The sequence below is a fragment of the Cololabis saira genome, chromosome 6 (genome assembly GCF_033807715.1).
Source record: "Cololabis saira isolate AMF1-May2022 chromosome 6, fColSai1.1, whole genome shotgun sequence".
Classification (NCBI taxonomy): domain Eukaryota; kingdom Metazoa; phylum Chordata; class Actinopteri; order Beloniformes; family Belonidae; genus Cololabis; species Cololabis saira.
Window position 1 is genome coordinate 49,831,220 of NC_084592.1, and position 13,868 is coordinate 49,845,087.

At 43.4% G+C, this 13,868-nt stretch overlaps 1 protein-coding gene across 5 annotated transcripts in view; it reads left to right on the top strand.

Moving 5' to 3' along the window:
* LOC133446240 (NACHT, LRR and PYD domains-containing protein 12-like) overlaps window positions 1-13,479 on the top strand; it is a 77,036-nt gene extending 63,557 nt beyond the window's left edge. For 3 of the 5 annotated variants that reach the window (XM_061724229.1, XM_061724231.1, XM_061724230.1), the window contains exons 14-16: window positions 6,782-6,955; window positions 10,899-11,072; window positions 12,090-13,479. In XM_061724229.1, coding sequence (XP_061580213.1) covers window positions 6,782-6,955; window positions 10,899-11,072; window positions 12,090-12,105 — 364 coding nt within the window. In that variant the 3' untranslated portion in view covers window positions 12,106-13,479. The remainder of the gene's footprint in view (window positions 1-6,781; window positions 6,956-10,898; window positions 11,073-12,089) is intronic. The other 2 variants (XR_009782816.1, XR_009782815.1) reach the window with 2 other exon arrangements.
* Window positions 13,480-13,868: the final 389 nt, after the last annotated feature.

A 13,868-nucleotide genomic window follows, 5' to 3' on the forward strand; every position in this document is an offset into this window, starting at 1 on the left:
ACAGAAAGAGTTGAGAGCGCCGTGCTCTGGTATCGGATTTTACGCCCGGCCTGTTAATGCAGGTCCGGAACGGCTCCCCCCCCACCCCAGGCTCTCGGGGAGTAGATGCGGCAGCGGCTGCACCGTCGGCAGGCACGTCTTGTCCGGTCCGCTGGCTGAGGGAGAGAGAGTGATGCACTGGGCAGGACGGGAGTTTGAGTTCCGCGGGCTGCGTGATGTCACCAGCCCCTGGCAAGTAATTGGGTGCTTCCCGCTTTTGGGCTTGGGGCGGTTTTACTGAGAGGGACATTCCCCCCCTTCAGGGCTCGCTTCCTGGGGCTCCACTGAGTCTGACCCCCCCTGGTGTCGTCACCCCAGGGAGTCTGTTCCTGGTCCCTTTGCGTTGTCTTTTCCTTTGTTCCTCCAGGTCTGGCAGGAACCCTGCTGGGTTTGTGGGGGCTATACTGCGCCTGACCCCCCTCCTAGGTATCGTAAACTTACTATCTCGAGCTAGGCCGTGGGGGTCGTAAACGGACTATCTCGGCCGAGATCACCAGGAGGCACATTGCAGCCGATTTTCAGCTGAGCAGTTTCAAAGTTTCAAATATACACATTCACAAAATGTTCATACACATTTATAAGTCCAGAGTTCACATGGGCGACGCCCAACACTGGTACCTGAGAAGCAGATTAAGAGGATGAGAGCACAGAGCAGTTTAACAGGCAGAACAGACAGTTATTTGACTTGAATAACACAAGGCCAAACTAACACAAAGGTGCACGTGATAATGCATCTGCAATAACATTGTCTGTTCCTTTTATATGTCTAATGTCCAGGTCATAGGCCTGCAAAAATAGAGACCATCTTACAAGCCTCTGATTGGGACATCTAAGAGACCGAAGAAATGTCAGAGGGTTGTGGTCAGTGAAAACCACCAGGGGTGCTCGAGCTCCTCCAACATAAACTTCAAAATGTTGTAAGGCCCAAACAAGTGCCAACGCTTCCTTCTCTATTACAGAATAGTTTGACTGATAACTATTAAACTTCCTAGAGAAGAAGCTGACTGGTCTCACCACACCCTGGTTTCCCCCCTGCAGCAGGACGGCACCTGCTCCCACCTGGCTGGCTTCCACTTGGAGCATAAATACCTGGTCAAAACATGGAGCCGCTAACACAGGAGAAGAACACAGTAAAGATTTTACACTATCAAAAGCTTGCTGGCATTCAGCTGACCAGACAAATTTAGCCTTGGCCTTTAACAATTCAGTCAATTGGAACACAACAGTGGAGAAATTTTTCCAAAAACACCTATAATAACCCACTAAACCCAGGAACCTTCGCAGTTCTTTTTTCGTAGCGGGTTGTGGATATTTGGCCACAGCCACGACCTTGGCCTGGACTGGGGCCACACAGCCCTGTCCCACCACCCGGCCGAGATACGTCACTGTAGCTCGCGCAAAGACGCACTTGGCAAGGTTGACAGTAAGGCGCGCTTCAGCCAACCGGTCAAACAGCGCCCGAATACGCTGAAGATGCGAGTGCCACGTATCGCTATAAACAACCAGATCATCGAGATAGACTGAGCAACCCTGCAAACCCGACACTATCCGGTTCATTAGTCGTTGGAACGTCGCAGGGGCATTCTTAAGCCCAAAAGGCATAACCTTATAACTGTACAGGCCAGACGGAGTGATGAATGCACAGACCTCTTGCGCACGCTCAGACAGAGGCACCTGCCAATAACCCTTAAGCAGATCGAACTTGCTGACAAATTTGGCCGAGCCTACCTGGTCAATACAATCGTCTATTCGTGGCAATGGAAATTAATCAGACTTTGTAACAGCATTTACCTTGCGGAAGTCTGTACAAAATCGAGGTGTGCCATCATGCTTCGGCACCAAAATACAAGGCGAAGACCAACTAGATGACGACGGAGCAGCTATATTATTTTGGAGCATATCCTCAATCTCCCCATCTAAATGCTCACGTTTACCCGGCGCCACCCGGTAAAACTGTTGTTTAATTGGCCGAGCATCTCCAACATCCACCTCATGCTCAATCCAGTCGGTCTGTGTGGGAATGTCACTGAACAAACAGGGATACTTACGCACCAAACATGTCAGTTCACTGCGCTGCGACGCGGACAGGTGACCCAACAACTGGTCCAAATTATCAAGCGATTCCGAATTTCTTAACCGCCCGCACAGCAAGCTTTCATCCGGCTCTGGCACACCGTCACATTCATCCGCCACCGAAGCCACAGCAAGAGCCGGGCGCACCCCGTCACTCAGCTCCTGACTCAAACTCGGCTCAGCACGGGTGTAATACGGCTTCAAAAGATTTATATGACAAAGACGTTTAGCTTTCCGCCGACCAGGTGTTGCTATAATATAGTTCAGATCAGAGACCTTTTCAACCACACTGTATGGACCTGTATATTTTGCTTGGAAAGGCGACCCAACGATAGGCAAAAGCGCCAGAACCAGGTCGCCTGGACTGTAGTCATGACGCACGGAACGACGGTCATACAACTTTTTCATTTTTTCCTGGGACACAGACAATTTTTCCCGTGCCATACAACCAGCAACAAACAATCGATGACGGAACCCGTTTACATAATGCAACAAACTGCTAGGCGGGTCAGTATCAACGCAGTCCCCCTTCAGCACTGCTAACGGACCCCTCACAACATGTCCAAAGACCAACTCATTTGGGCTAAATCCTGTGCTTTCTTGCACTGCCTCTCGCGCAGCCAACATGAGCCACGGGAGCCCCTCTTCCCAGTCTCTATCCATCTCCGTGCAATAGGCACGTAGGAGAGACTTAAGCGTCTGATGGAACCGCTCGAGGGCCCCCTGGCTCTGCGCATGATAAGCTGTCGATTGGTTCTGTCTAATACGCAGCAGCCTCAACACTTGCCCAAACAAGTTAGACGAAAAGTTTGACCCTTGGTCACTCTGAACCACTCTGGGGATACCAAACACTGAAAAAAACTGCGACAATGCCTTAACCACAGCCTTAGTTGTAATCGACCTCAAAGGATATGCCGCCGGATAGCGGGTGCTCTGACACATCACCGTCAGCAGATATTTACAGCCAGACTTGGATGGCGGCAACGGACCCACACAGTCCACAATGAGGTGCGTAAAGGCTCACCCGCAACCGGGATAGGTTGCAGCGGCGCCGGCTTGAGACTCTGATTAGGCTTTCCAGTTAGCTGACAAACATGGCAGGTTTTAATGTACGCGGACACATCACGCTTAACGCGCGGCCAAAAGAAGTGTTTCAAAATGTTCAAATACGTTTTGCGCACACCAAAGTGTCCACACTCATCATGTGCCACCTTCAAGACAAGAGGACGAAACTTCACTGGCACTACCAACAGGAAAACGTCACCCTTCACACACTCATTAACAACAGGGACCCACTTCCTGAAAAGCACGTCATTATGCACTAAGTAACCATTTGCAGCACTAGATATTTCCGAAGCAGACAAGGCACGCTCAAACACATCTTTCAATGACAAATCATTACGCTGCTCCTGTACATCTTCCCCGTGTGACAAGGATAAAGGCAGTTCAGATAACAAAGGAACCTCTAGAGCTACATCACTGTTACTGTCAGGCCCTACCGGATCAGCTTTGCTCATAGCTCGTGTAATTACGCATGATGACGAAACGTCTGGCAACACACCGGAGCTCTCCTCAGACACAAACTCAGACTGACAAGATGTAACTACAGGCGATGGAGGCGGGTCGGCGAGAGGTGTGGACGGAGTATCAGACCAAACCCGTCCACCAGCAAGGCCGTTGCCCAAAATCAAATGCACACCATCAATAGGCAACGCCGGCCGCACCCCAACAGCCACCTCGCCTTTAACCAGCTCACATTCAATGAACATTTTATGCAACGGAACAGGGAGAATTTTTAACCCCATCCCCCGACTGAGAACACGGTCACCAGTGTCAGACTTTTCAGACAAAGGTAAAACGGAGCCAACAATGTAGGAATCATACGCCCCAGTATCCCTCAGAATTTTTATGGGGACCTTCACATCACTCCCTACAAGTGACACAAAACCATCAGGAACGAAATGAGCATAAGCTGCCAACACATCTGGTTCACAGGAGTGAGGAACAAACACCTCTGACACACAGCAACTCTTAACAGGTGCAGCAAAGGCAGCAGGCCTAACACCAGATCTCCTTCCCCCGGCTTTAGATTTCAACACAGGACAATCTGCCTTCCAGTGCCCTTTCTCATGGCAATAGTTACAAACATTGCCACTGTCAAAACTGCCACCTGCCTTGGAGTCAAACCTCCCAAAACCAGCTTTCTTTGAACGCTGCCTCTCAAACGTGTCATCAGCCCCAGTTCCACGCCCCCCAACATCACGAGCAACAGGGCGCTCCCTGAAACTGCTTTTATGAAGCAACATATACTCATCCGCTGATACAGCAGCACCAGCAGCAGTAGTGACTTTCTGCTCTATGATGTACGTGGCTATGCGTTCTGGCAAAGAATTTTTCAACTGCTCCAGAATCATCAGATCACACAAACTGTTAAAACTCAGTGACGTCAAGCGCAGCTAACCACCGCTTAAAGTGAGTGGACAGGTCCCTAGTGAACTCCACATATGTCTGACCATTTTTCCTCTCCCAGGACCTAAATCGCTGGCGATATGCCTCCGGCACGAGTTTGTATACTTTAAGCACCGCCGCTTTTATCTTAACGTAACTAGAGCTGTCCTCAAGGCTCAAAGACGAATAAGCCTCCTGCGCTTTCCCTGAGAGGACACACTGTAACATCAGGGCGCAGTCTGCATCAGACCAATTTCTAGCCTTGGACACATGCTCAAACAGTAGAAAAAAAGTATCTGGATCCCTTTCATTAAACTGTGGCAGCCAACGCAAATTGTTTATATCAAAGCAATCCACAGAAGACTCAGACCCCTGCTCGCCCTTAACAGACACATGCTTCTGCAACTCCAACTTTGCCATCTCTGACTCATGGCGGAATCTCGCTATTTCAATCTGTGTTGTACTTTCCAATTCATGTTTTCTAAGTTGTAACAACAAAATCTCCCTCTGCTGCTCAAAAGTTAACCCATGTGCAGGCACAGCCACCGTAGGTGCAACAGAAGCAGTGGCCTCTCCAAAATCTGAATCAAAAACCACTTCTTCCTCGCCTGACATGAGCTCAAGCGACACCAACTTAGATTTTATAGCAGTTTTAATATTATCCTTGAGACGCCTGTCTCCCACAACCTCCACTGAAAAATGATCTGCAACCGCGAGCAACTGCTCCTTTGAAAGCGCATCCAAAGCCTCCTGAGACGGATTGGCAATAAATGCGTCCACCACAGACATGATAAATACTTAGACCGAACAACAAGAACAAACTTTACGCACACAACCGGACCCGACAAGCAACTGTGCGCACCAAAGAGGAATAATCCTCCGCTCGGCTTGGAGTTTCCCCCGCTATTTTTTCCAAAACAAAGGGAAAAGGTTAACCCAAAAATAATGAAACAAAAGGAGATGGAGATCCCAGCCAAAAAGAACAAAAGAAGGGTCAGCACAGGGCCAGCCACGCAATGGGCCGTCGGACCACGTACTTTCCCCACTAAATAAGAAAAACCAAGGTAAACCTATAACCAAACAAAACCGATAACAGGACCACCGGCAATCTCCAACTCAAAAAAAAATAAGAAAAACTCTGCACCAATTCACAGACAACTACGCACAGCCACCCTGTCGGTCCAGCTGAAAATAGCGCAAACAGGACAGACAAGCCAAAAAGCTCCCTCAAAAGAAACAGGTAAGTAACCCAAAACTTCGTGCAAAGCCACAAACAAACTTAGTTACTTACCCTGCAAAAGCACTCCAAACTTAAAGTCCTTTCCCTTAAACAAACAAACAACCGTGCAGCCACCTGCACTAACAAACAAAACTGTGGGCGCGCACTCCAAACTAATTACGCACACCTGTGCCAAACCAGACTGCAGCCCAAAACAGGCCCTTAACAAGCTGCTACAACTTTATCAAACCTAAAGCTGCAAGCACTAAACTGCACAACTAGGTATTAATCAAAGGCGCACACTTCACTCATTAAAGCTTACCTAGACGCAAAATAACCGGGAAAAACACGGCACGAGCCCCCATTTGTCATACCGGTTACTCACCAAACAGCTATGGATGAGCCCCCATTTGTCATAACCCTGGCTCAAAGGCCATGACAAAAGAAGGGGAAAGGACGCAACGTACTAGTAAATTAAGATATTTATTAAGGTAAATCAAATAATCACAAATAAGATAAGGAATGGGATGTGTAAAGTCAGTAAAATCAGTAGTATGCATGTGGATGTGTGTAAATGTGCTGTATGGTGTTGTGTGTGCAAAAGGCTCAACAAAACCAAAAGGAGTGCTGCCAGGATGAAAAGAGAGAGAGGAAGAGAGACTGAAGCCCCAGCCTTTTCTCTTCCTGAGGAGCACCCAGCCCAGGTGCTCCAGATCTAGCAATCAGCTGGCTCCACCTCGAAGAGGAAAACAGAGAGAGAGGGACTGAGACACAATATAACAGGCCATCACATGATGATAATGATAATGAAGGTGATGATGATGAAGGTGATGATGATGATGATGATGAAGGTGATGATGATGATGATGATGATGAAGGTGATGATGATGAAGGTGATGGTGATGATGATGATGATGATGATGATGATGATGATGAAGATGATGATGATGATGATGATGATGATGATGATGAATTGTAATGTATCTTTTATTCTATATTCAGATTGCGGCGCTGCAGTCTGTCAGGGATCAGCTGTTCTTCTCTGGTCTCAGCTCTGAAGTCCAACCCCTCCCATCTGAAACATCTGGACCTGACCAAGAACGACCTGCAGGATTCAGGAGTGAAACATCTGAGTGGATTTCTGGAGAGTCCAGACTGCAGACTGGAGACTCTGAGGTCAGACATGTTTTAGTTGTGTGTTCAGATGAATCTGATGTGAAAGTTGTGTTGACACTAACCTGCAGACATCAGGCTGATCTTCTACTGATCCACACTGACCATCTGACTGCTCTGAGTTCTTCTTCTCTGCTTTAGTTTCATCTTAAACTTCCTCTTCTGATTTATTACATAAAACTAAACATGTGAATGTGTCAGACAGGAACAAATGAAGAACCAGAGATGTGTCTGAACCTGGAATAAAACATCTGAACAAACATGAATTAACTTTACAGCTAATACATTCAGAAATGTCATCCAGATGTTAATAAACTGAGAGAGTCTGACAGACAATAGTGGACAGACTGAATGTGTAGTCGTCCAACATATGAGTTATAGAGATCATTTACTAAATAACTTCTTACTGTGGATGAAATCAGTCAAACCAACATTGGCTTCCTTTGACTAACATTAAATTTCATTTCAACAAATACAAGTTTACCAAATATGAAACTCTAAACATGGAAAACATATCTTTCTAGGTTGTTACTATCATATCTTAATAATTCTGTTAAGATCATTTCATCCAGGTGACATCAAGACATAAGGTGCAACAAATAATGTCTTTTTATGGTTTTCAGTGTGTAAAACTAAATATAAATACATGTGTGTTGAAGTTAGTAAACTGAAATAAAGCTGCTGTCTAGACGATGAGTTTCCTTCATCAGCAACAAAACATCCAACAAGAACATCAGAAACTTTGTGTTGAAACTATGTCGTCACTCAATCAACTTTTTCAGAGAAAATGTTTGAAAAAACTCCTAAACAGACAAATATGTACTGATTGATGAAGAAATGTCTCCTTAAAAACATGGAAATGATGAATATGGTTCATTTATTCATGATTAATGGAAAAAAAAAAAATTTTAACAAGTTCAAATTTTTACATCAAAACTCAGGTTCAATAAACTTTTACCTTCTTTATATTTACATAGAAAGACTGATATTTGAATTCAAGTTCCATCAAAACGGTTTCTGCCATTAAAAACTACATTACACCCTGGAGCATCAATTAGTTTCCATATTTTGACGAGTATTTGGTTCTAGTTTCCCTGTAAGGGTTCAGATTTGTACGTTTTTGTACCATCATGCATCTGTTCTTGATGAATCAAATGTATTAATCAGACAAAAGTTTTCTGCACCAGTTCCAGATCCATCACTGGAGAAGAGATGTCTTTCATGAAGGCTGAATAAACACAGACGTCCTCCTGTCCTGAAACTCTTTCTCTGCTCACAAAGTCCTTCTAGGAATGAAAACTTTATCGTCCAAAACATCATTTACAAACAGACGTGTTATTGGGACAGAAACACGTGACATGAATGGACTTTACATGGTCTAGACTGTCGTCCTCATCACTGACTTTATTGAAATCAGCACAAACTCAGACTTTTCTGATCATCAAGTCAATAATACTGAAGAGAAATATACGCAGACTATTGATCACATGTTTGACATCAATATGAACATCAGCCTTCATAAAGTCCATCACCTTTCTAATTCTACTCTGTATGGAGCATTGATGATGATGATGATGATGGTGATGAAGATGGTGGTGATGATGATGATGATGATGATGATGATGGTGATGATGATGATGGTGAAGGTGATGATGATGATGATGATGGTGATGATGAAGATGATGATGATGATGATGGTGATGATGATGATGGTGAAGGTGATGATGATGATGGTGATGATGATGGTGATGATGATGATGAAGGTGATGATGATGATGATGATGATGATGATGATGAAGATGAAGATGATGATGATGATGAAGGTGATGATGATGAAGGTGATGATGGTGATGATGATGATGATGATGGTGATGATGAAGATGATGATGATGATGGTGATGATGATGATGGTGAAGGTGATGATGATGATGGTGATGATGATGGTGATGATGATGATGATGATGATGATGATGAAGGTGATGATGATGATGATGATGATGATGATGAAGGTGATGATGATGAAGGTGATGATGGTGATGATGATGATGATGATGATGATGAAGGTGATGATGATGATGGTGGTGATGATGATGATGAAGATGATGATGATGAAGATGAAGAAGATGATGATGATGAAGATGAAGAAGATGATGATGGTGATGATGATGGTGGTGAAGGTGTGGTGATGATGAAGATGATGATGATGATGATGATGATGATGATGATGTGATGATGATGATGATGATGAAGGTGTGATGATGATGATGATGAAGATGATGATGGTGGTGATGATGATGATGATGATGATGAAGGTGATGATGAAGAAGGTGATGATGATGATGATGATGAAGAAGGTGGTGATGATGATGATGATGATGATGATGATGATGATGATGATGAAGATGATGATGGTGGTGATGATGATGATGATGATGAAGGTGTGATGATGATGATGATGATGAAGATGATGATGAAGAAGGTGATGATGATGATGATGATGAAGGTGATGATGATGATGATGATGATGATGATGATGATGATGATGATGAAGAAGGTGATGATGATGATGATGATGAAGGTGATGATGATGATGATGATGATGATGAAGGTGATGATGATGATGATGATGATGGTGATGATGAAGGTGATGATGATGATGAAGATGATGATGATGATGGTGATGATGATGGTGATGATGATGATGATGATGATGAAGGTGATGATGATGATGATGATGATGATGATGATGATGATGATGATGATGATGAAGGTGATGATGAAGGTGATGATGATGATGATGATGATGATGATGATGAAGGTGATGATGATGAAGGTGATGATGATGATGATGATGGTGATGATGAAGGTGATGATGATGATGAAGATGATGATGATGATGATGATGATGATGATGAAAGTGATGATGATGATGATGATGATGATGATGAAGGTGATGATGATGATGATGATGATGACGATGATGATGAAGATGAAGAAGATGATGATCATGAAGATGAAGAAGATGATGATGATGATGATGATGATGATGAAGGTGTGGTGATGATGAAGGTGATGATGATGATGATGATGATGAAGGTGATGATGATGATGATGATGATGATGATGATGATGATGATGATGATGATGAAGGTGATGATGAAGGTGATGATGATGATGATGAAGGTGATGATGATGATGATGATGATGATGAAGGTGATGATGATGATGATGATGATGATGAAGGTGATGATGATGATGATGATGATGATGATGATGATGATGGTGATGATGATGATGATGATGATGATGAAGGTGATGATGATGATGATGATGATGATGATGAAGGTGATGATGATGATGATGATGATGATGAAGGTGATGATGATGATGATGATGATGATGATGATGATGAAGGTGATGATGATGATGATGATGATGATGATGATGATGATGATGATGATGATGATGATGAAGGTGATGATGATGATGATGATGATGATGATGAAGGTGATGATGATGATGATGATGATGGTGATGATGATGATGATGATGATGATGATGATGATGATGATGATGAAGGTGATGAAGGTGATGATGATGATGATGATGATGATGATGATGATGATGATGATGAAGGTGATGATGATGATGATGATGATGATGATGATGATGATGATGATGATGATGATGATGATGAAGGTGATGATGATGATGAAGGTGATGATGATGATGATGATGATGATGATGATGATGATGATGAAGGTGATGATGATGATGATGATGATGATGATGATGATGATGATGATGATGATGATGATGATGATGATGAAGGTGATGATGATGATGATGATGATGATGATGATGATGATGATGATGATGATGATGATGATGATGATGATGATGATGATGATGATGAATTGTAATGTATCTTTTATTCTTTATTCAGGTTGGAGAGGTGCAGTTTGTCAGGGATCAGCTGTTCGTCTCTGGTCTCAGCTCTGAAGTCCAACCCCTCCCATCTGGAACTTCTGGACCTGAGATCCAACAACCTGCAGGCTGCAGATGTGAAGCAGCTTTCTGATCTGGTGGAGAGTCCACACTACCAGCTGCAGGATCTCTGGTCAGTGGAGGTTGGACTCGGTTCTGCTGCTTCCAGCAGTTTTCTACTAAAACCAGTTGGTATCAAAGATCAGTGTTTCCAGTAAAGCTGCAGCTTCTCAGCAGCTGCTTTCCTCATGAAGCTTTGAGAGGAGGATGATGACAGGCTCCAGGATTGAACAGAAACACAGAGACAGCAGTTGGCCAATCAGAGGGTCCAGATCTTTGTTGTAGACCAGTGTTGTGCTGGTGTTCACGTGTCCAGAAATAAAGGAGTATTCCAGCTGACGGCCTTCCAGGATGTTCAGACACACAGCTGCTCCACTGCAGCTCTGAACTCTGAAGTCCTGGATGTGCTGATGGAGGGATCTCTGCTAACACTCATTTATCTGCTCTCTTCTCTCTTCTTGCTCTACAGCTGATGGAGGGATCTCTGCAAACACTCCTTTATCTGCTCTCTTCTTTCTTCTTCCCTCTACAGCTGATGGAGGGATCTCTGCAAACACTCCTTTATCTGCTCTCTTGTTTCTTCTACAGCTGATGGAGGGATCTCTGCAAACACTCCTTTAGTCAAAGTCAGAAATCAAAGTAGCTTTATTGTCAATACTATATGTCAAGACATACAGAGATCGAGAGGGACGTTTCCCACTTCCCACGGTGAAACATATAAACATATGGACATATAAACATATAAATATATAAACATATAGACATATAAACATATAAACATATAAAGTGCGCAGGCGGAGGCACAGCAGATGGACAGACATTCTTAAAAAAAAGTTACACTTAAAATTAATACAACACAACACAGGGTGGGGGGGGGGGGGGTCCAGGGTGGGGGGGAGGATGGATTTGATTTGATGTGAGCCATGACTAGCCGTTCTGCTCTCTTATTTCTTCTTCCCTCTACAGCTGATGGAGGGATCTCTGCAAACACTCCTTTATCTGCTCTCTTCTTTCTTATTCCTCTACAGCTGATGGAGGGATCTCTGAAAACACTCCTTTATCTGCTCTCTTCTTTCTTCTTCCTCTACAGGTGGGGATATGATTAGAGTGCCCGGGACGGATGAGTCGTGTCCTGATCGTCCTCAGAGTTGAAGCAGCACCAGTTTGTGTGGACAAACTCTGACTGGACCGTGATGAAGATGAAGATGAAGATGTACATAGTTTCTGAATTTCAGAGTTTTACAAACTGCTCATATATTAATGTATTTCATGTTAAGTAAAAAAGCCTTTATTGTTATTATATTCTTGTTAAAAAACAGTACATAAAAATGTAGCATGTAATTAGGGCCCGAGCACTGACAGTGCGAAGGCCCTATTGTGCCTGTAGGAAGTTTTTTTTTACTCGTTTTTATTGTTCCGACGAAATTATGGCCTTTTTTCCCCTAAACGTGCCCCAAAAGTCACCAAGTTTTGCACGCAAGCCAGGCCTGGTGAAAAATGCAAAATTTAATGGTTTGCAGTAATGAGCGTGGCCTAATGGCTCAACAGCGCCCCCTAGAAAACTTTGTGCCTCAAGCCCCACAATACGGTTTGACTTACATGCACCATGTCGGTCCACACCTGTATCATGGCACAACTTAGAGAAAAGTCTCTTGGCGACATGGCTGAAACCAAACAGGAAGTCGGCCATTTTGAATTAATCGTGTCATTTTGGCGAAATTTATGCCATTTCTTCGGCAGTTAATGCGGCCCGAACCGTAACGTGCACCCAGGTGTGTTATACATCAAAATGTGCATCTCCATCCTGCAACGACGCGCATTACTTTTCTCAGTCAAAAGCATTACCGTGGCGACGATAGACGCCAAAAAGCGCACCCCCCCTTCTTCTGATTGTTCGATATCTGATAGTTCCTACTTTCTGCCATAAGTTTTGAATGGTTTGACATAGAGAGTCGTGGGTGGTGTCATCTACTAAATGTCCAGGCCTGAAGAATCTACATGAAGTCATACAAGCTTCCACTGCAGCCTGAACCTGCACAAGGGTGGAGGAACGTTCATCGCTGCTTTAATTTGAACTTGAGGTTCATTCGACAAGTGAGCACTTTGTCTAAATTCTGGATGAGTTCTAGTTTGTAGGTTCCTATTACTAATGTAATGATGGATAAATGTTTATCTTTTATATTTTTATTTACATGTTTCCGTTTCATTCCAAGTTTTCCTTTTGTTGTTGTCGTGTTTTCAGCTCGTCAGGTTTTTAAAGTTTCTCTCCGCATCACTGATGAAGAGAAAGACTGAAGAGATCCGTGGAAATAACAGCGTTTGTTCCTGAAACACGAAACACAAATGAACTTGATTTGGTCAATGAATGTTCCTCAGAGTTTGTTCCAGTAAATATTGTAAATGTTATCTGGATATTAAGATGATTGTTAACACTTCAAAGAAAGTCAAATTCTTCATTAAAACTTGGATCTTTTCTCTTGTTCAGTTTACTGTGGTTAATACGTGTTTGTCTGTGATTAGTCTCAGTACCAGAAGCAGCACCGACCATCACAAGGCACTTTTTACTCTCTTGTTCACCATCAGCACAAATCTGACTTTTATTTCATAAGAGATCATTTCACACTCTCTCTCTTTTATTTATTGTAAAACTGACATAGATTACACTCTCATTTTACCACAAACTGCACAAAACACTTGAATATGCGTCAGATATGAAGAAAGAACCCAAAAAGTTTAAGCCAACATAGATGAACTGAATTGAATTAAAACACATCAACACAAATGTTCAACACTTGTTGATCGATAGTTGAAATGGAGTCTGATCTCTGATTGTAGCTTTTAAAATGTGAGGATTTCCATGTTTTTCAGT